This window comes from Blennius ocellaris, assembly GCF_963422515.1.
Source record: "Blennius ocellaris genome assembly, chromosome: 19".
NCBI lineage: Eukaryota > Metazoa > Chordata > Actinopteri > Blenniiformes > Blenniidae > Blennius > Blennius ocellaris.
The window spans coordinates 10,073,521-10,095,096 of NC_137668.1; the positions used below are offsets into that span (position 1 = coordinate 10,073,521).

The following is a 21,576-nucleotide window of genomic DNA, read 5'->3' on the forward strand; positions in this document are numbered from 1 at the left end:
TCACCAACTCCAGAGCTGTGAGCCATTTACCGAGGAATTCTATAAGAGTCGGTCTGACCAACTTAACATTCACTGGCCTTCGCGCAATATTCCATGTGACCACTGGATGGCCCCAAACACCCACAAACTGAACAACCCACGGCTGATTGCTGCTGGCGGATTAAAAAGGGGCCATGCTTGCAGCGCTAATCCTTTTTAAAAGTCAAGACAGCTAAATACCTACTATGTACATCGGATGACTATTAGAAGCAGTTACAATACCAAAGTGACGCGCGTTTATCTGCTGATCGCAGCGATGGATCAGATACGGATCATTTCACTTTGACGAAGAAGGGGGCAAAGAAAACTGCTGCGTACTTCGACCTAACTTCACATCTTCAGGACGAACAGTAGCTTGAGCACACAATCAGAGCTCAGATCATGTCTTCTGCCGTGACGTGGAATGAAACTCACTGGAGTCATTAAACACTACCATTTGTGCCGGTGTGGATTGGAGCTACATAGATTACCTTGCAGAGTCTTTGTGACACTTTCCCCGACCATAAAAGCTGAAGGCAAAAAAAAAAACAACAAAAAAAACAAACCCCAAAAAACTGATCTTGTCACTAATCTGAGCGAACAGTGACTGGCTTTTCAGCAGCTAGCGTTTACCCTGGAGCTAGCTGTGTGTACTGGAACTGGCCAAGACAGCCGGAGAGGCACTGTTAAGAAAAGAAGGAAAGTTAAAGAGGTCAAGGGATCTAAAACAAAAAAACAAAAACTAAAAACAAGTCATTTCTCTAAATGCCAAACAACATGACAGGAGAACCGGTGGAATGGCTCAGATACTTGAGATACGGCTGATGTGTTGACGGGGATATTGGGGCGATGAGAGAGCCGATGGTGGGATGGGGGGGGGGGGGGGGGGGGGTCTGTGTGTATTCAGCTGATAAAAAGAGAGAAGAGCAGGTGTGGGATACAGAGGGAGCTGTACAGCACTGAGGAAGAGGCGGAGGAGGAGGAGGAGCTGTACACTGGATCTTGCATAGTACAGGTTTGTGCTTTAGACGCCGTGTTGATGATGACTCATCGGTCTGTACAGAGATTCTAATGCCCTGCCCTTTAACAGTAGCACCATGTGGAGTCTTCACATCGTCTGACCTTCTGCGTGAACGCTGTTGGAGGCTGCAGCTGATGAGACGCTCCGAGTATGAGAACATCTTTCCTGTCGTCATAAACATGAGCAGCCCTTTAGGTGTGGTGGGCGCACTTGTGTCTCCGCCTGCGGCGGCGGCTCGGGGTGGATGTGGGAGGTGGGGGGGGGGGGGGGGGGGGGGGGGGGGCGGCCGTCCGGGTGGTGTGGAGCAGATGCGGTGTTGTGCGGAAACACAAACAGGAAGGCACATGTCACAATGGACCCCAGAGGGCGGCTGGCATGCGCTCAGACATGTGCAGAGCCTCTGTGGTGGTGCGGCAACAAGATGGGGGGAGTTATTGCTTTGAGAGCGTTGCCCGGGCAACTGAGGCTGCTGTGGCCGCGGTTGAGCAGCGGGGCGGCCGGCGGGTCGGGGCGCGGCGGGATGAAGACCGGGCAGGAGCGCGTGCGAGCGTGGCTCTTGTGGCCGCCGGCGTGGCAGATGAGCTCGCTGACGGTGCCCAGCGGAGGCAGGTGCTGGCGCCAGCGCTCGGCCCGCGCCTCCTTGTGCTTGATCGAGTACCAGGTGAGGAAGATGAAGACGAAGCCCACGAACTTCAGGCTGGCCGCCAGGCCGAAGTAGACGAAGCGGAAGGAGGTGACGTCGTACTCCCAGCAGGAGCCGTGCACGCCGCAGTCCTGCTGCCACAGCATGCAGGTGGTGTCGATCACCGCGCCGAAGTAGATGGGCGTCGGGATGTAGGCTGAGGAGAGCCGGGAAGCACGGAAAAGACACTCGTAACTGCTCAACACAAGCTTTACCTGGATTTTCTTTCACAGAGAAGCACCGAAGAGTTTCGCTTCACGACACAGAATTATTAAGCACTTTTCATGAATTAAGTTCTAAATTGAGCTCCTGTTTCACATTATTATTATATATATAGAATTATCTTCTGCATTCATCAGTGAATTGTATGTACCTAAACAGACAAGTTAAAAGAAGAGAAGGCAGGACAGAAAAGACTTGTGAAGGATGATGGTTGATGAGGGAGCAGATTCAGCAAAACCTCCCTCATTCATGATAATCTTCTTTTTAATGCTTCAATCTAAATAGTCTTAAAAACTATTTTTTACTTAGTTCCCGAATCAGTACATATTCTCTTATTATGGTCTGTTAGTAAACGAGTATGTGTATTTTTACTTGTGCGACTGAAAATGAAAGTAAAAAGATCAAAAAAAAACAAACAACCAAAACACATTTCCCATAATTATTATCATTATCAGAATTTATGGTGGCTTTTATTGAGATCACCATCTGTAATATTAGCATTGTTGTTGTTATTCTTTTTAACACCCTAAACCTACAGAAAAAGCCCAATCATACACACAACAATGTCACCTTTGTATATTGTTTTTATGTTCTATAGTTGTTATTACAGTTATTTCAGTATCACAGTTTTTCTGTTACTTTACCAACAATGGAAGAATAAAACTCGTTATTGCACATAATCCACTAAATTCATTCATATCAACATGAACCTGAAATGTGAAAGTCAACATGTGTCACAAAAGCTTCACTATCAAATGTGCACGTGTACATATTTAACATGCAGTGGCGCTCCTTCACCACTCGGTGTCACTATTCCTTCATGATGAAAAATATTTTCGACACAAAATTCAGATTATTTCATGTCGGTGAGTGCAAACCCTCGAGAACAAGAACTTAATCACTGCTTTATGAGAAACAATAGTCATATCGACGTGTTTATAAAACCTTAATCCTCCAATGAAAACAATCAGAAGGAAAAATGTGACGGTAAAATGTAATAGAACGATAAACAAACAACAGAACCTGTATGAAGACACCTTGATGCTCACACTGCCGCTAAAACTGACACGCTAAAGCAGTGATAACTCAATTTGAGGGCTTTTCTACCTCGATAATGAAAAATTCCCAGTCATTCGTGCCCCTTTTAAGATGTCGGTGTGTTCGCAAACACGGGCCAGAGAACGTAAGCTGAAGGAAGCAATAGTGTCAGAAACGTGACTGCAGTGGCTTGTGCCCGACTTACTTATTAGGTGATTCTTTGACAGTGGTTATTTATACATAAACAAGTGTTCAGCAGACATTTCTCCCAATATGGAGGTGCATGGATTAATGAGAAAATGCAAAATGTAAACTCAAACAACAAGTAATTGTAGAACGTAAAATACAATGAACTTGAAGCTAAAGTACACTTTCATCTCACAATAATTGAATATCAGTGAATAGGTGATTGTTTTGTCAGTTATTTCTACACTCAACAAAAGCTGAACATTTTCAAGCATTTTAAAAGTGTTTGTTTACAATAGTCACATCTTGGATCTCATGAAATGTTATGTTGAAATACTGTATTTCTGATTTTCATGACAATTTTGTTATTTGAACGTTAATATAATAACGTTCGGTGCAGCGAGTCGACGACTTACCAAGAGTTCGCAGCAAAACAAACTGCATCCCGAGAGCAAAAGGCCTCTCTTGTTCATCGACAGACCTGCGGACACAGGAAGTAAAGGAATGAATCGTATTTCTTCACACTAACAAAGTCAGAAAAGAGTCTCGAGTCTGCGACTGCGGCGTCCCACCTGAGCGTGACGATGATGGCGGAGGGCTGGGCACAGGCGGTGATGAGCGTGACGATGAAGAGGAAGATGAGGAAGGGGATGAGGGTGTTGCAGGTGCGGTCGCACTTCCCCGACATGGCGTAGCCGTTCTCGTTCAGGTAGGTTTTGACGATGACGAGCTGCAGCTGGTTGACCTGGCCGCCGGACGATGGCGTGATGACCTGCCTGCTCTGCACGCAGCCGCAGTCCGTGTAGTTCCGGACCTGCGAGCGCGAGCGGGTACCACAGATCAGCGGGATTGCAACAGGAACTTTGTTTTATTCACAAGCTAATAATACCGCAGCTCCGTGGCGGAACAGACTGAGCGGCACCAGCAACGGCCTGGACAAAGAATCTAAACATTTTGATTTCCTCGCGTTGTTATGATTTCCTATCGGACATTGTTGTGTAGCCACTTCCTGGATTTCCAGCGCTACAGAGTGAGAACGTACAGAGCGCCAGTCTTTGTGTTTCGATTTTTTTTTTTTTTTCTGTTTGAAGGGATTATTTTCCTTGACAGGAACACAAAAAGAGCTTTTGAATGGATTAAAAAAAAACAAAAAACCAACTACATTTTCATGACCCCTCTGGCCTCCTCACCCCGGTGCTGTCGTTGCCCACAGAGCTGCATCCAGCCAGACAGGGGTTGAAGTAGGTGATGCCGTCAGAGCCGCAGACCGGCGCGTACTCGTGGATCCTGCAGCCACAGTTCACGTTGCAACTGCCCGTCAGGTTCCTGTGGGCCATCGTCAGCGTGGGACTGCAGACACACACGCGGGTTCAAGGAGGGAGTCGTTGTATGAATGTGATGTAATAACAATCATAATGTCGTGGATGCGTGGATAAAAGCACGAAAACACTTATTAAATCAAACAATTCATCCATTCATCATGGTAGACTTTGGCTGCATTGTGAGTACATGCACACAATATCATGACTTTTTGTATTCAAAATGAAGAAGAAAAAACAAAAAACACATCTGGCACATTTTTGGTGAATTTTGGATGTCCAAGTTCTCAAACTCCCTGCTGGTTCAACTTTGTAAAATCTAGAAGTTCGAGATATTTCCAGTGAAGTTTAGCACGACTGTAATCAAGCAGGTGATGAATGGCTTTAGGTACGAGGCATTAGAACATTGTTATCATGGTGTTAGGCAATGCCAAAATCTTAATTTATTTCGGGTGGGAGGTTAAAAAGAATTAGATTTTCTGTTGGTTTGCAGAGTTGACAGTTTCCTGAGGCATAGTAATATTTACAATGTTACCGATACTGGAGATAAATTCTCTGGTACCTCACCTTTACAAAGAGACCTTGTTTTTCACTGATTCTTCATCTGAAATGTTGGTGTTTTTTTTCCCCCCCAGATAATTTTTAATAATGTTAAAGTCCACTGACACGGCTGTTTTTCCTTTCCTTGTTTTTTTTTTCTCCATTATTTGAAGATGTATTTTTAATCACAGCAGTGCTGTGTCAGCAAGAGCCTGAGGCCACTGACTCTGCTGTAGGATTTATTAATTTCTTAAAGACTCATTTATCTGGGTTAAGGTGGATTCACGCTCCATGAGAACAGAGAAATGCGTTTGCTTTCTCCAGGTGGCAAGAACAAGAACATCGAGTTCTGTCCGGGACATTTCAGACTGTACAAGAAACCCGAGTGCAGAACAGGCGGGAAGTCTTCACTGGGCCTCCCTACAGCCTCCCTACTGACGTTCCTCATGTCCACATCAGCCACAACACAAGGAAAGAAGTTCTGCTCAGATGACGTGTCAGTAACAAGCTGCAATAACTAAAAATAACATTAAACATCACATTCCCCCCCCTCTCGCTCTGGGGGAAAAGTGCAGCTCCCTGGAGCTTTCACAAAATGACATCGACAATCTTACCTCACAGTTCAAGGTAACAAATGTGACATTGAAATACAACCGATCGATGGTTTAATCAACTTAAGTATGCGTATGATCTCGCGCCGTCACCTGACCAGCACCGTTTCACTTTAGGTGACAAATGCGTGGAGTTTCCAACCCGCATGTGACCAAGCTGTACAGGGATAAATCTAAATAAAGGCTAATCTGAGAATTACAACTGTCAATCAATGAATCCATGGACTCACTTGGCTTCACTGCTAATGATGCTGGTTAACTCACATTTGATGGGAAGAGAACGGAAAAAGAGCTAAACAGCTAAAGTAACTAAAACGGCAAAAAAAATTTAATAAATTGAGAAAAAAAATGCTCAAAAAGCTAAAACACATATAAACAGTCCTAAAACGTTTAAAACCATTAAAATATGTGAAATGGATAAACATTAAAATTGTAATCAAAAGTCTTAAATGCAACATAAATGGCAGTTTTGGCAAATATAGCCATGAGCCGTCTTATATTAATTTTAAACATTAAATGCTTTGCAGCCGTTTTGTTGGTTAAATGATGCGGTTCTCTGTCATAGGTCTATGGAAAATGTTTCTTGCTGTAAAAATACTCGTGCTACTTGATGTCTGCACGGCGTCAAATCACAAAGTTTGTTCTCATCTGCGGGGAAAAGCGTCAAAAAGCAATTAAACTACAAGACAAACAGGGTTATGTGAGATTAGAAACAGTTGTTGTGGGAGTCTGCGATGCAAGCAGTGAGACAGAAAAACGTTTCATATGAGGGAGAGAAGCTGCTGGAAGAGGCTGCCATTCTTTCCGACTATATTTACACCTGTCTTAGCAATTCTTTCGCAATCTGCCACTCACAATCTGGTTAATTATCCTCATTGTGGCGGCTGACGGAGGAGCCGGGGCGACGGGCGGAGGAAGTGACACGTCGGGGCAGTGTGGGAACGTTCGCTCCGAGCCAGACGGGAGCAGGGCGTCGTGTAAACCAGGAGCAGTGAGGCGAGGCCTGCGTTTGCTCTGGGAAGCGTCGCCCTGAGCCCCGCGGAACAGACGGCGACGAGCGCTAACCACACAGTGGTCAGGGCGACGCTTTCAAGCGCACACACACTCACACACTCACACACACACACACAGACTGATGGGAGCTTCCTCCCTGCAGGTTTTCCATTCCACTTGTGGTTGAGGTGATTATTAAGGCCGTGAGTTATTTGCACTGCTAACATCACGTTGTTAAGGGATTAAAATAAAATGAGCAAAACCAGGAAGAAAGAAAAAAAAAAAGTGGTTATTTTCTGCTTCCTCTTCCATCAGTGGACCATCATTTCTCATAGGAGCGTGAAGCGATGCTCATTTTCACACTATCTGTCACCGGGGAAGCTCATCTCGTTCGGGCATGTCCTGACATAACAGTGTTACATTCCAGACACCGTGCACGTGTGTGTGTGTGTGTGTGTGTGTGTGTGTGTGTGTGTGTGTGTGTGTGTGTGTGTGTGTGTGTGTGTGTGTGTGTGTGCGTGCTCTGTGGGAGACGGCATGTGTGTTGACATGAACACAAAAAGGCCTGAGCCCGGCTGGAGTCGCAGGATTGCTGCACTGATTGCACATGTCCTTTCCCAGACTAAATCCCGGACTTGGCTCGACCCCTCCAGATGTTGTGTCACTACAACGCGATGCTGCGTCCTATAAAAATCCAAACGTAGAGCCGAGACCGCAAGTGGCTTAATCTGCTCTCACACTGCAGACACTGAACAGGAGTTTAGGTGGGGGGGGGGGGGGGGGGGGGGGTTATCAAAACAAAGGTTTTCGAACAGATTGAGGTGAGTTCTGAATGAGCTGCACGACTTCACTCTCATGCAACATTTGCAAATACTTAATATTTATTGCCTAACTGGACGTGCCTGTTGCCTCTGTCCTTTTTGGTCGGCGGGTCCACAGCCTGTTGGCGGGGGACGGCCTCGTCTAGACCAGTGGAAGAGTGCAGACACAAAGGGCAGGCCCGGGCTAAACATTCCTCATGTGGGTGCTACCCGGAACGAGTGACCGGTGCGCTTCATAATGAGGAGCCCTCGCAGCTCGCACGCTCCTGCTGACCCCTCTTGTAAATTCTTCAACAGAGGATTGCAGTCCTGAGCCATCTTCAGGAGTTTTGGTTTAATCTCTCTTACGTCTTAGCGAGAATGTCTCCGGTTCAGGTTCGTTCTGTGTGGGTTTTCAATCCAAACGCAATGGAACGACATGCATTGGAGGCGGTCGGGCTTGATTCTCTAACTTTTAGATGCCAAAGTACAATAAATGACAGCAAATAATACAGATCAGAGGGCTTACATTACAATCCAAAAGTGGAATGTGAGGCAGATCCTTCGGCTTGCAGACTCCTCTCTCTGACATCTCCGCTGTTCTTTCTCTCGCTAACTTCCTATGATCAATTTGTAGGTTTAATCAATTTGTAGGCTCTTTTGTGTCACTCAAGGTGACTCTAAGGAGGGTGTCTCTCTGGATGTGTGTGTGAGCACACTCGCAGACCAACAAACATCCCCCCCCCCGGGGGGGGTGGGGGGTGGGGGGGGTGACACATCGGGTGACTATTCGCTCTGCAGCCGGCTGCTGATGAGATGTGGAGACGGAGCTTCAGAAATAGAGGTGGCAAAGTGAATCAGGCGGAGCCACGAGAGCAGATGCCAGCGTCGCTAATTAATCATTCACACTCAAACACGACGCCACGGCGCATGTGGATGATGGGGAGCGGTGACAGCGTGCGGAGCCCGCACCTCACCGAAATGCATCTTTGCATGCAGACTGAGGTAAGCAGTACCGGAATAAATGTGTTTCTGGTTCCCCGATGCCTCGTGTGTAAATTGAGTCCACCCGTTAAAAGTTTTTTTAACCCGTGGGAGGAAACTGTACTACCTGGAGAAAACCCACCAACACAAGAAGAACATGCAAACTCGCCATAGAAAGGCGGCCAGGCTCAGATGAGTTGAGTTTCGCACGCTGGCTTGCAGGCTGTGCAAAATATAGATGGGGGGGGGCAAATGTGTGGTTCCCAAGGGTCCGTATCTTTGGTACAATAAACTCTGGAATGGGAACCTGGAAGTGGCACAATTGTAACTGATGTGTTTTCGGGAAGTAGATTTATCGTCTAATCTGCCTTGGCTGCTTGGACAACAAACCATTTTGTCGCAGATGTAAATGTTTAGATAATATTCGGATTGAATAAGTGTGTTTATTAGTGCTTTTGTCCTCACCCGGTGGTGTAGGGTATGTTGATTCCTCCCAGGTTGATACTCTCACAGCCCACGATGAAGAGCGTGGAAAAGCAGAGCAGAGACACCCCGCTGCAGATCATGGCCAGCTTGGCCGACTCCCTCGCGCCGAGCTTCAACTTCTTGATGATGTAGCCCCCCAGCACGATGCCCACCCCGGCACTGGGTACGATGATCAAACCTGCGAGAGAACGAGGGAAAACACAGTCAGGGAAAAGACAGAAAAGCCACAGAAGCGTCAGCGTCACAAGCGGCACAGGAATAGAGCCGCTAATGTGTGTCGTGACATGGTAGCGCTGAATTAATCGCAGTAATGTATGATTCACCAAGTGCAAAAAGCATATGATCTACTGTGTTTTTAATCAGGCAAAGCAACAAGAATACCTTGCGAGCCTGCCAGGCTTTTGTATTGAAAGATCGAAGGCTGTGGACGCAGCTGCTTGCGATCTCAACGCGATCGCTCCCGTTACACGAGGAATGAACGACTTCGAAGAAACAAAGGGACTTCTAATAGGTTGTGCTCCACCAGGGTGACCGGGCCAAGTTACCAGTGAGTCACTTCGGGCTGCAACACGTGCTCTCACTCCCCTTAAAGCTAATCGGAATGACAGCACGAAGAAAGGCAGCGCTGGCGGGATGGACAAAGTGGTAAGTGTCGGCGTGTGGGAGTCGGGGCTCGGGGCGGGTGCACATGGCAGCCCTCACCACCCGGCCACAGGCGCTCACAAACGGGCAACAAGCAAGACGGGGTCAGTCAGTGGAGGCGGAGGGTCACGAAAGGCAGGGGATTAGTGGGGAGAGGATGCAAGTGTAGAGAAATGTCACCCAGCCTCTCCTGGTGTGTTTGTGTGGGAAAAAAAAAAAAAAACGACGGAGAGGCAGAATATTGTCTGTGAGCACACGGGGGGGCCTGGCAACAAACAGCTGGAGCATTTCGCCCTGGAAGTGCACTAAAACCGCGTGCTTTCTGCAGGATTAAACATGTACACACTGAAACCAGACATCCTAAACATGCAGTAAATCACACAGTGTCAAAGGTGAAACATAACATGAATGTCATCTGGATTAATGTTGCATTATGAGAGTTATTTCTCACATGGATCTGACACATGTACGCGTGTCACGGTGGATCTTCCTGTCTGCAACTATCACATCATGCAAAGTCTGGAAACTTAATAGCACTGAAAGAAAAATGTTTAACAAAAGAGGATGGAAATGCAGTTTTGAGAGGACTGACGGCTGCGGTAAGACAGTGAAGGGGGAGAAGAGTGAGAAGCAAACACATCATAATGGGGCTCTGTGCATGAAAGGGAGGGGGGGGGGGGCGTGTGTGTGTGATATGTTACAGTTCTATTTCTGTAGCAACATCTAATGAACACGTAGCAGTGGCCGCTCTTTACCCAAGAGTAAGAGACTGATTCAACAAGGTGGTAATTTATGCAATTTCAAGTTTTGTGGGGGGGGGGGGGGGGTTTGGAGCGACTCTGAGCAAATGACCAGCCCCCTCTAGCATTTAATAGCCAGTCTGGGAATGCGTTGCAGAGGTTTCCATTGCCTGGTAAAGAAAAGCGTTTGCGATGCACAGTGTTATTATCAGCACAAACTACTTTGCCTTCATGTGCATGGGATACGTATGTCCTCACGGAGAGATTTCACCGCGCCACCGCCGTCACTGAAGATGTGCTCTTTATATTCTTCTATATATTGAATTTGCAGAAACATATTTTTGGAAGTGAATGATATGTAAGTGATGAAGTCCAATGAGAGTGAGGATTCAAGGTACTCGTCTGTTCAGGAAAGAGTGACATCGTGATAATCAATATTTTTTCACTTAAATGCTGAGTATCTGCAATAAAACTTTTCAGACAGAAGATGTCCCATGAAATGTCTCACAAAAAAAAACTCACTGGATTAGAAATTCAGTCTAATAATTGAATGTTTTGATTTATTATGACAATCCACTCACTGGTCACTTCATTAGGAACACTTCAGCCCTACCATTCACAAATCAGCCCTTAATGTCGCCTTTGCAAAGGTAATAACGTTAAAACGAGGCGGCGGCGTGCACCTTCACTACTGTTTAAACGTACAATCTGTCCTGGTCATCAGGGAAACGTCCAGCCGGCTGCCTGAGAAAAGCCCCTCTGCTCCCATCAAGAGAAGTGCCCTCTCCTCCTCCACGTCTCCAACCCTCATCACTTCCCAGCCGCCTGGCATCGCTCAGGTCGCCATGACGACCGCACCACCCGTTTGCCCTTACCCCTTGTATCCTGGCAACAGGCAGATGGGATGAAGCAATGGTATTGTGTACATTTGTGTGTGTGTGTGTGTGTGTTTTCAAGTATTCTGCCAGTAAACATATGGTCATTTGGAGACACACACACACACACACACACACTCAACTGCGAGCTGAGTGCCTCATATGTAGGATGTACAAAGAACTCGTCTAATCCTTCAGTCATGATTCAGCCAGTGGTGCTAATACACAAGTAATCTGGTATCAGGATTATGACAGCAAAGAGCGATTGAAAACTGCATTATGGCTTTGAAAGCAAGAGTGTGTGTGTGTGTGTGTGTGTGTGTGTGTGTGTGTGTGTGTGTGTGTGTGTGTGTGTGTGTGCGTGTGTGTGTGCGTGTGTGTGTGCGTGTGTGTGTGTGACCACGGTATGATGAATGTCTCCTGCAGGGGCTCGTGTATTACAGTCAGTGGGTGTAATAGAAGGTTATCATTGAATGAAATCCAGTCGGACTTCATGAGTCATTGCGGCGCCGCCGCTGTCTGTAGATCACAGTGTGCATATCGAAACAGAGACGACTTAACTGGGTACAGACTAATTAAGCACCTGAAGCTCGTTGTAGTCCTGTCCATATGCAACCTATTTGGGCCTTTATTGTGTTTTCTATAGCAACAGGAAATCTCAAAAACTGGGGAGAGGGTGTATTTTTCCTTGTATTTCAGACGCTCGCTCGGACGGAGTAACTGTGGGACTCAGCTGGCAGAAAAGGTCAGCATCCAATTCCAAGGTTGGTGATTCATTCCCACAGCTCACCCTCTAAATATGTCAACGTGTCCTTGGGCAAGACATTGAAGCCCAAATTGATCCCATTGGAGGCTGAGGGCCATGAATGGTTGCCGTGAATGAGCGCGTGAAAGAAAGACTGCTCAAGTGGTGAAAATGAGTATGAGTATTGAAATAACTTACAAAACTATCCAGTTTGTGCCACTACTGACTCATTTAGCCTGCTGTCGTCCAAATATACCAATGAAATAAAGTGAAACAGCCAGTATGGATCATGATGCAGCAGATAAACCTACCTGTGTAGATGCTGGCGTTGGAGGCAGGGATACCAAACTGGGACTCGATGAACTTTGGGATGAAGGTGATGAAGGCCGTGACTATGGCGCACTCCGCCGTGTAGGACAGGCTGACGAACAGGAAGGTCATGTTGCTGAGGATTCTCAGTGCTGCCTTGGGGAGGTCTGGGAGAGGGAAGCACGCCAAGAAACGGCACCTCGTTACTGTCAGTCTCGGTTCAGCTCCTAAACTGGAGCAACAGAGGAAGAACCGCTGCTCGACATAATTAAGATCCGACAAAAGCTCGACGTTTAACAACAAACTAAGAGCCGACATTGGAAGTAACACGTTGGAAAATCACAGTTTCGAGTGTCCTCTCTCACAAAGTCTTATTCTAATTTACTAGTGTGCTGCAAAAACAAAAGGTGACGTATAACCAAATTGTTCGTTTCAACAGACTTGAGACGAAGCTTTAAAAATTACTCGATCCAAGTTCTAAGATCTAAGAAGACGACTGGATGTGTGAGAGAAAGGAGAGAAGACACAGTCAAGGGAGTGTTCAGTTTGTGGCACAGAAAACAAAACACCATCAGCAAAAAGATCGATTTAAACTGTGTGAAAATCTTGGAAGCATTCAGAGAAACTTCACAATGAGTGGCCATAAAGGGCTTTTGCACTATTAGCTTATAACTTTTCCTTGGTTGATATTGTGTTTTTCTTAATACTGACATTTCCAAAACTGTTTGACCATTTCCTTATTATCCAAAACTTCACTGTGACAAAAATAGTTTTCCAGACAATAGTTGTATTGTTACACGTGCATGTCCACTTTCAGCCCCGAGAGCCTGAACTTCAACATCGGATATTTCCACTGGAGGCTGATTGTGCCAATGGGAATAAAAAAACCAAAGAAAAACACATTATTTTTATGTCCATATTTAAATAGATTTCAAAATCAATATATTTTGCTTAAAGTTTGAATGCAAGCATTCTTTTCTAATATTATATTATATTGTGAAACATCATTTATGACCAAACAAAAACAACACATCACAACAGAATGGCTCCATGATTTCAAATGAAAAGGACTGAAATTACAAACAAGCACAATCTGAACATAGATACAGTATTTTTATATCACACCATCCAGCTTTTTGTAACTGGATCAGGCTGTGAGCTGCTCACAAAGCCACATGCAAGAGTGCCGTCCAATACAAACCTGTATATCCTGTGTTTCCATGCTCCCCGCGCAAAAACCAACCGAGCTGTACAAATCCAGCCTGAACGCCGTCACCCTCGGTTTGTCAGAACAAGGTCAAACCTTCATGCCTGCTTGGGGTCAGTGTCCATACGATTCGGTCATTTCTATGCACAATGCCCCATCACTCTGTCATTCTAAAGTCATGTGGTCCAACTGTAAGTACACTACTGTTACCGGGCAGAAGTGAAGTGAGTCAGAAGAAGCCACGGACATGAAGGATTTTTACTGTTCCCTGAAGATAAAGCTATGACGTCAGTGAGAGAATTGGTGTCCAAACAGGGACTAGTAAGGATCCACTTTGTGACTCATAGGGCAGATGCTCGCTGTCGTGGCCGCTCCAACGTGGGCATCTCAGTTAAATTACTGTCTGCCACATTGTGACCCCCCCCCCCCCCACGCCATCCACAGCCAAATCTACAAGGTGTTGCCTGCCAGCAGTGATAATTCCACACTAAACGCTCCTCTGTGTATAGAAAATGCATCCCCAAAAATCCACTTCTCAATTCATAAACCTCCCTCTAGGAACATTGTTCAGGGAACTTATTACTACTGCAGAAGAAAAAGAAATTCTGGTGTGTCACTTACAGCTTCCTTGTCTTCTAATGTGCCTGGACTGGCTTCAAGTCTTGAATACATTTCACCTAAAACGCAATGAAAGTTTTCTGGTTTCTCTTGTGAACGTGGCTTGAAGTTTTGGAGCCACAGTACCTGCAGCTCTGCAGCCTCACTGTATCGGCTCCATGCAGCTTTAACAAAGTTCTGGTTTTTCTTTTAAATTTGTTGCACAGCGAGCTTGTACGCGGGTGAGCAAACTATAAATATAGTCAAACAAAGAGAACGTTGCAGAGAAAGCCAGTTTAATGGTGGCTGTCTCATTTGATGTGGGTTTTATTTTGATAGAAAAGGTTGCAAATCCCTGTTTTTAACTGCAAAGTGTATTTGTGAAGCCGAGTAGTTTATAGAACGGAGAAAGAAACTTAAAACTCATCTCAACAAAATCATTTGCGTTGAGGCATTAGTGTTCTTGATATTTATGTGTCTATCCTTTATAAAGTGAAGTTTGCATTCAACGTCCTTGCCGGTGGTTTGAGGTCAGCGGTGGATAAAGATCTGTGACCTCCACACAGCTGAGGTGTATGATTTCAGGAGCACTTTGGCTCTGAGCTCCCGGCGGGCCGTGGAGCTCCTCAATCTGTCAAAGCAATGCTTTTCTAAATTGCTCAGCTAGTTTTGGCACGTGGTTGCTGTCGGAGAACTTTCATCTTTTGCATCCACCATCGTCACACAGGCTTAAAGTGGAATATCATGAATACGTCGCCAAAGCTTTTTTTTTTCTTTCTTTCCCCATTGTTAAAATTAATGTGACTAAAGACAGGTAATCAACTTAACATTTTGAACTGATCAAAGGACAGAATGGTCCCTCCATTAAATAAAAAATAATGATCAGAATCTGAAAGAAACAAGTTAAAGTAAAGTTCAAATGCATTGGAGGTCCAGCCATACTATCAACTTGAAAAATTAAAATGTTTGATAAAGGAAACCAAACTAAGACTTTACTGCAACCACTCAAAGTGAAATGTTTTTGGGTTTTTTCCCCAACTTTTATTTTCATGTTTTATCTGTCTGAATTCAGCCACATGTTGCTCGAGGGAATGACCACACACCGAGCAGCTACACGTCCGTCAAAGGATTTGAAAGTTTGCACCGGGCACCGGCATTAAGGCTTAACAGTCATGAGACTATCATGCGGACCTCTACAGAATCACGTGCTTCTAAAGCATACCACAAGACACAGCAGCAACAAAAGAAACGGCATTAAGAATGAGAGGGGGATTATTATTGACTTCCATCGGCGCCGGCCTAACGGGGCAACATGTTGCCCCGATTTGGGAATCGCCGTTTTCGTGCTAATTCGACCGATCTTGATGAAGGTGGGGGAAATGTCAGCAGCATCTGTCAGTGTTATCCCAGATCAAAGGTAGGAATAGAATAGCGACACTAATTATTTCATTCCTGGGAGCCGGGCTATAATCTTGTCTGGAGGGAGGGGACAGATGGCGAAGTCCTGCTGGCATCTACAACAGCTGCTCTCGCAATCACAGACCAGTGGCTCGCAATAGTTGCCACACTTGCTTCTTTTGTAAAGAATTTATTTGATGACTCCTTAAAAAAAATGTTTCATCCCTCTGGTTTTTGCAAAAGATTCGTCTTTTATGCCGAGACAGGTCATGCTAGTGTTCACAGCTGAAGCAGTTTGGACGTAATGCAAGTCTGAACGGTGAACAATCGATTGGGCTTAGAATAATACTGTGTGTGTATAATATAATATGGGATAATAAGGGGTGATTTGATCCCCAGTCCTCTATGGGAGCTGATGCTAATAAGCCTCCAAGCAAACTTCTGGTATTCACATTAACATCCACCCATTCATATTTTATAGCACTTTATCCCATTCAAGGTCGCTGGAGCCGAGTACATAGAGTACACAGGGTACATAGAGTACACAGAGTACAAATGCGTGTTGTTGGACTGCGGAGGAAACATATCGAAATTTAAAAAAATAATCACTTTATTAAAAATATAACGGGGGACTTTCTTCAATGAACAGATCTACTCTTCTCACTTTTAACAAATCCATGTCCCGAACAGTGTGTATCCCTTCGCTGTAGTCTGTGCTCCCTTTTTCTCTGTACCGTCCTGCAGGGTCTCCGATAGTGGAAGCTGGAAGTTCCTGATCGATGCTCCTCTATCTAGTCTGCAGTGTGTGGATTAGATTGTTGTCGGCAGTCATTTTGGTTGTTTGTTCCTCTCTGGCTCGCTCCCTTCATTTTCTCCTTTACCATCCTCTGGGGCCTGCTGTGTTTTGCGCTTAATTTTTTTTTCAGATGCAACCATAAAATGTTGTAATTGATAGAATAAAAAACAAAACTGAGCTGAATGAAGACAATTAAGTGGAGACACAACAGAAAATGGACTCACTGAATCTATGCAGGATCGGAACCAACAACAACAACGTTCCCTGGTTTGATTCTGGGCTTGAGAACTTGCAGGTTCTCGCTGTGTGGAGCTTTCTCTGTTCCCTTCCACAATCCAAAGACATGCAAGAAGAGCATTAGATTGATTGCGGACTCTAAATTGCCCATGGGTGTGTATGTCTGTGTACGACAGTGTGTCTGTGTGTGTGTTAGCCCTGTGACAGATTGGCGACCTGTCCAGTGTGCGCAATGTCAATTGAGGTCGGCTCCACTCAACCGCGACATCAAATTGGATAAAGCCGGTTTAGAAGATGGATGGGTGAATGTTACTGGTACCATCGATCAGGCAATTTATTCCAGGGTTCCTATGAACATAATGTGTGAGTTTTGAGTCAAACAAACTGTTATGGAGGAAGAAATCCAGCAGAAAAGACTGTATTTGTACTTCCAATCTGGCAGGTAATAAATCACTTATTGAAACGTGTTTATGATGTACCTTCACGTCAGCAGTTGTTTATCCATACTTCAGAACATTTCAAGGAAATTGCTTTCACGCCACAGCAGATCAAGGTCTGGAACATTCCCTAATCAAAAGTTTGTCCCTCCGACGTGCATTGCTCAAAATGTCCAGTGTTAGCATTTTTCACTGTTTGTTTGTGATCTGGAGGGCAAGAAAAAAAAAAGTGCTTGGTGAAAAAGCCGCTTCACTGCAGCATATCTTTCACTGGAAAGTGCTGAATTTGTTTAATAGACAAACACGCACACCTAGATAGAAGGACATAACCAAAATACATTCCACATCTGAACACTGAAGCGCCTGAGTTCGCACAATTGGTCATAGTTTGCACAACGGCCTAAAACATCCTGCTGAGACTAATAAAACAGCGGGGGAGCGAGCAGCGGGCCCAGCCAGCTATTATGCATTCGTGGATCCAGTTTTAACAGTTTTTTTTTGTTGTTGTTGAAAGCTTAAGAATATCTAAGAGTGCAGCCATGTCAACTTCATGATGAAATTCAAAACGGTGACTTTTGCCTGTATTGAAAGGCTGCAGGACGAAACATATGTGCTGCTATTTTGTTCTGCTGCTCAGTCGATCTGATTCCGTGAGTGGAAATGGAGCTAAATTCTCCAGAGAGCTCATTTAAAAAGAGACAAAAGAAAGAGGGGGATGGAGGAAGAGAGCGCGAGAAAGAGAAAAAGAGAGAGAGAGAGAGAGAGAGAGAGACTGACAGAGCAAAAATGAGACAAGCGAAAACCGGGAAACACTAGCTCGGGGCTCGAATTAACTGGGGGGCTCTTCCAGGGAAAACCAGGAGTTTCCTGGTATGTTTGGCTCAGAGAAGGAGAAAAACTATACGAGCTGCAAAAAAAATACAGTCTGCTGTGGATGCAGGGCCAACAAAAACAAACTCCAAATGACAGCACCTGTGTGACCTTTAGCCATGTTTACTAGTCACTCACTATAGTTATTAGCACATAATGTCTTGGTAATGCCAACTGCTTCATTAGGCAGCTAAGGACACACTCTTCCATCATCAATCGATTGTATCTACAAAGGAGATCTCAATGAAGATTACAGTATTGAATAAAATGACTAATCCTACTCATGGATCGGATTATGTCCTGTTTGTACATCAATTCCTCAGAGGTCCTTCATGTGGGGCGCCGTTAATGCCAAACAAATCAAGTATATCATCTCTTCCTCACCTTTAATGTCTTTTCCAAAGCCCATAGACGACGAAACGTTTTGGCCTTTGCTGCCGGACTTTTCTTTCATCATGTCGTCATCGCTGGACACATCACCTGGCGAGCCCATCTTCTTCTTCTTCCTCCTCTTTTTGTGGCGTGGTGGAAGCTTTTTGGGAAAGGCGAACATGGGGAAGATGACCAGAAGCATCGCGACAGCACACAGGAGGAAGCCGCTCCACCTGAAAGCAGAAGGGGAACAGGGAACAGGACCCAAATCGCTCATTATCGTTGCTGGTTTTATTTTGAAGGTGGTTCCACTTATTTTCCAGAAGTTACATCAAAAAGGGTAGGCGTTTTATTTTGACGGGCTCTAACCTCGGAAGTACCCTGGAAAGAGGCAGAAACATGCAAATAAGTTACGTTTGAAAGAATATTAAAAGTTAGCAAAGCACTTGGTTGATGGAGGCTCAAGGATTTTACATATTTTTGGTACTATGCAGATTTATTTAGAGCAATTCGTAGTTCTTTTTTGTAGTCTCTTTGGGGTTCATGTCAGGGTGTTTATGCTAATGTGAAAATGCTACAACAGTTACCTCAGTCATACTGAAAGCTAAAAAAAAATCAGAAATATATTTGGTTAAATTGAAGAAATGAATGTGTCATTTTTGTGTTGATTAAGGTTAGTTGGAGATCTCTATTGGGATGATTCTATTTAATGCTAAACAACAGTAAGACTCATAGTAGTTATTATTCATGTATATTTGAAGGTTTAAATGCATACATTTTCAAGAACTATTATTTTTCATGGTCAAAGCGATTCTCGACGTTGTCTTTATTAATTTATTTTATCTCTTATGGTGTGTTCTCAGTGTGAGAGTAAAGTCATCACTCAACCGAGGATGCTACAGCAACGAAGGAAACACTGATGGACGGACTACACAAGGCAGGTGTACAAGTGAACATATTTACCAGTTGCCAACGAAGCGAGGATCGTTCTGGTCGATGTTGACGACCGTTTTGGGGTCGACGTAGAAGCCGATGAGAACTCCTCCCAGCAGGTAGCCAGCTGCAGGTCCCAGGGCTCCCATCACATACATGATCGCTAAAAAAAAAGAAAGCGGCACAGACAAAGCAGAAATCTAAGTAACACAACAGGGTGAAGGTTTAAATGTTTGTAATTTGTGATGAGCCGTAAAACCTAATTTAGCTCTAATAATTAAGACAAAGAAAGCACAACACTTTTTCCTCTTTTGCTCATTAATGCTCCTAATGACCCCCTGTTCTCTGCGACTGTTCCACTCAGACTCAGGGGAGCTGTTCATTACCTCCAATTTCTCGTCTACCCTCATTCAGAACACCTGCGTTAAGATCCATGGGAACTCCACAACACCTCGGGTCATTTCTCACATAGTCTGAAGCGTCTTTAACAACCAACCCCAAAGCTCCAGAGGTTTCCCTCCGACCTGAGGGCAGGCCTGAGGCGCAGACATCAGTGCGAATGGATGGGGCTGAAATATTAACCCTCTAGGGTCTGAGACCATCACTGAGGTGAGCCAATCAGGCCCCGTCGCTTTGCCGCAGGAAGGGGAAAACTCATTAAAGTTAGATAACCTGGGCTGGACAAGTGGAAAAACCTCCTGCGGACATCCGGTGGAGACGCAAGTCAAAGCCATTTACCAGTCGCGTACAGGGGGCAAACTTTCTATAATTACACCGGGAACATTGCTGCTAACCAGCAAAGTGTGTGCGTGCGTGTGCGTGCGTGCGTGCACAGGAGACGGTGAGGCTGAAGGAACAGATTAGCGCCTCCTGCTTATCCTCCATGTCTATGCATGTGCTTTAAATGTTTCTGTGAATGACAAAACTCTCACCCACACACAGACACAGAGGCACGAGGCAACAAACCTCGTGCCTGTCGCTGCCTTCCTACACGCATAATATTACCTGAGCGAACGTTTCAGTTCTTTACTTGCTGCTCTGAAATGTCACTTTCCTGCTGCCTTTCTGAATACACGTGTACGGGTGCTGGGAGTTGTGATAGAGTCTCTCGCAGCAGGTGTGCGGCGTGTCTGGAACAGCATTCAAAATGTCTAATCTCTCTCCCGAGAGTGGAGGAGGACATCCTCTCAACCAGATTATGTAACAAGCGCATGCACACACATATTTCCTGCCCATTAAGAAAGTTTGTGTTTATCAGAATGGAAACTCAAACACCATTTTATCTCAGTCTGCTTCGCCAAATGTTTCCACTGCTGACCCAACATTTGCATAAAGCACTTTCGAGTGCCTTGCATCTTTCCCTGCCTTCATAGTTAGAGGTTTCATTGAGCGTCCTTTCCTCTGTCCACATGGCCAGCAGACTACAAAATGCACGTCAACTCTCATAAGCAAAGTTCCAACAATGTCCCAAAGCCTAAATCTGTGTCAGGACTTAATTAAATCACAGTTCCCTTGAACTAAACTATTTGGAAAAAAGAGAACATGGGGAAAAATGTTGTCTAAGCCACAAAGGACCCCTCCAGCAAATCCTTTTATCAGCCTAAAGCAGACACACATGGTTACTCGCGAGGCGAAAATGCACCACGGCGGCCAGTTCCATCCATCCTCTATACTGCCTTATCCAGCGGAGAGCCGCGGTGGGGTTAATCTGATCCCAGCTGACTTTGAGTGAAGGCAGCGAACATCCTGCCTGCAGTCGCCGGTCCATCAGATTGCAAATGCAGACAGACAGAATTCACCAATTAGCGTAAAAAGCATCTTTTTGGGTGGAAACAAAGCTCCGCCTGAACAGGATGAACATCAAAACTCCACACACAAATGTCCACAAGTGTAGATTTGAATTAAGTCTACATTCTCGCTGGAAGGCGAGAGTGCGAACCACTACTCCCTCCTGTTCATGTGCATTCTGGGAAAAGTGTACACTGATACTAGAACCTGCATTTGCAGGTATGCGTGGAGGTCACCGACAATTTCGTGCCAATCATTTTATACAAGCAGGTGTCTGTCCCTATGTTCTCCTTCCATCAGATATCGCGTTTCATCTTTTTGATTCCTTTCACAGAGCCGCTTCTCATATCCTGCTGGATGGAGAGTCAGCTCAGCGTCCCACTCAAACCGTTTACACAAAGTAACAGGATATTACCACCCAGAGGCAATAAACAATCCATTCCTGATGGCAAGGACGAGAAAAGGTCTCGTCCTTGCCATCTGCATCACGAGATTAATACTGTTTTGCAGAACACAAAGTCCTGAAGTTGTGCTTTGGACGTAAGTAGCAAAAATATTGCACGGACTACAAAATGTAAAAGCTGACGACAACACCAAAAAAAAAAAAAAAAAAGCCTTGACCACTGACTTTAAAGATGAAGCTGAGCAGTGTTGGTACACATCATTTCATAGATTGCGGGGGTTGCAGATTCCAATCTGCTGATGATCCTTCAGCACAGCGTCACGTCTG

The 21,576-nt window shown here is 45.1% G+C and overlaps 1 protein-coding gene across 1 annotated transcript in view; it reads right to left on the reverse strand.

The window, feature by feature from the left end:
* Positions 1 to 1,420: 1,420 nt before the first annotated feature.
* The window catches only part of slco5a1 (solute carrier organic anion transporter family member 5A1), a gene marked incomplete at both ends in the record, with an annotated part of 37,883 nt that continues 17,727 nt past the window's right edge, over positions 1,421 to 21,576 (reverse strand). The window contains 8 exons of the mRNA XM_080515037.1: positions 1,421 to 1,878; positions 3,584 to 3,648; positions 3,740 to 3,981; positions 4,358 to 4,517; positions 8,880 to 9,078; positions 12,214 to 12,378; positions 18,138 to 18,358; positions 19,089 to 19,221. Coding sequence (XP_080371163.1) covers positions 1,421 to 1,878; positions 3,584 to 3,648; positions 3,740 to 3,981; positions 4,358 to 4,517; positions 8,880 to 9,078; positions 12,214 to 12,378; positions 18,138 to 18,358; positions 19,089 to 19,221 — 1,643 coding nt within the window. The remainder of the gene's footprint in view (positions 1,879 to 3,583; positions 3,649 to 3,739; positions 3,982 to 4,357; positions 4,518 to 8,879; positions 9,079 to 12,213; positions 12,379 to 18,137; positions 18,359 to 19,088; positions 19,222 to 21,576) is intronic.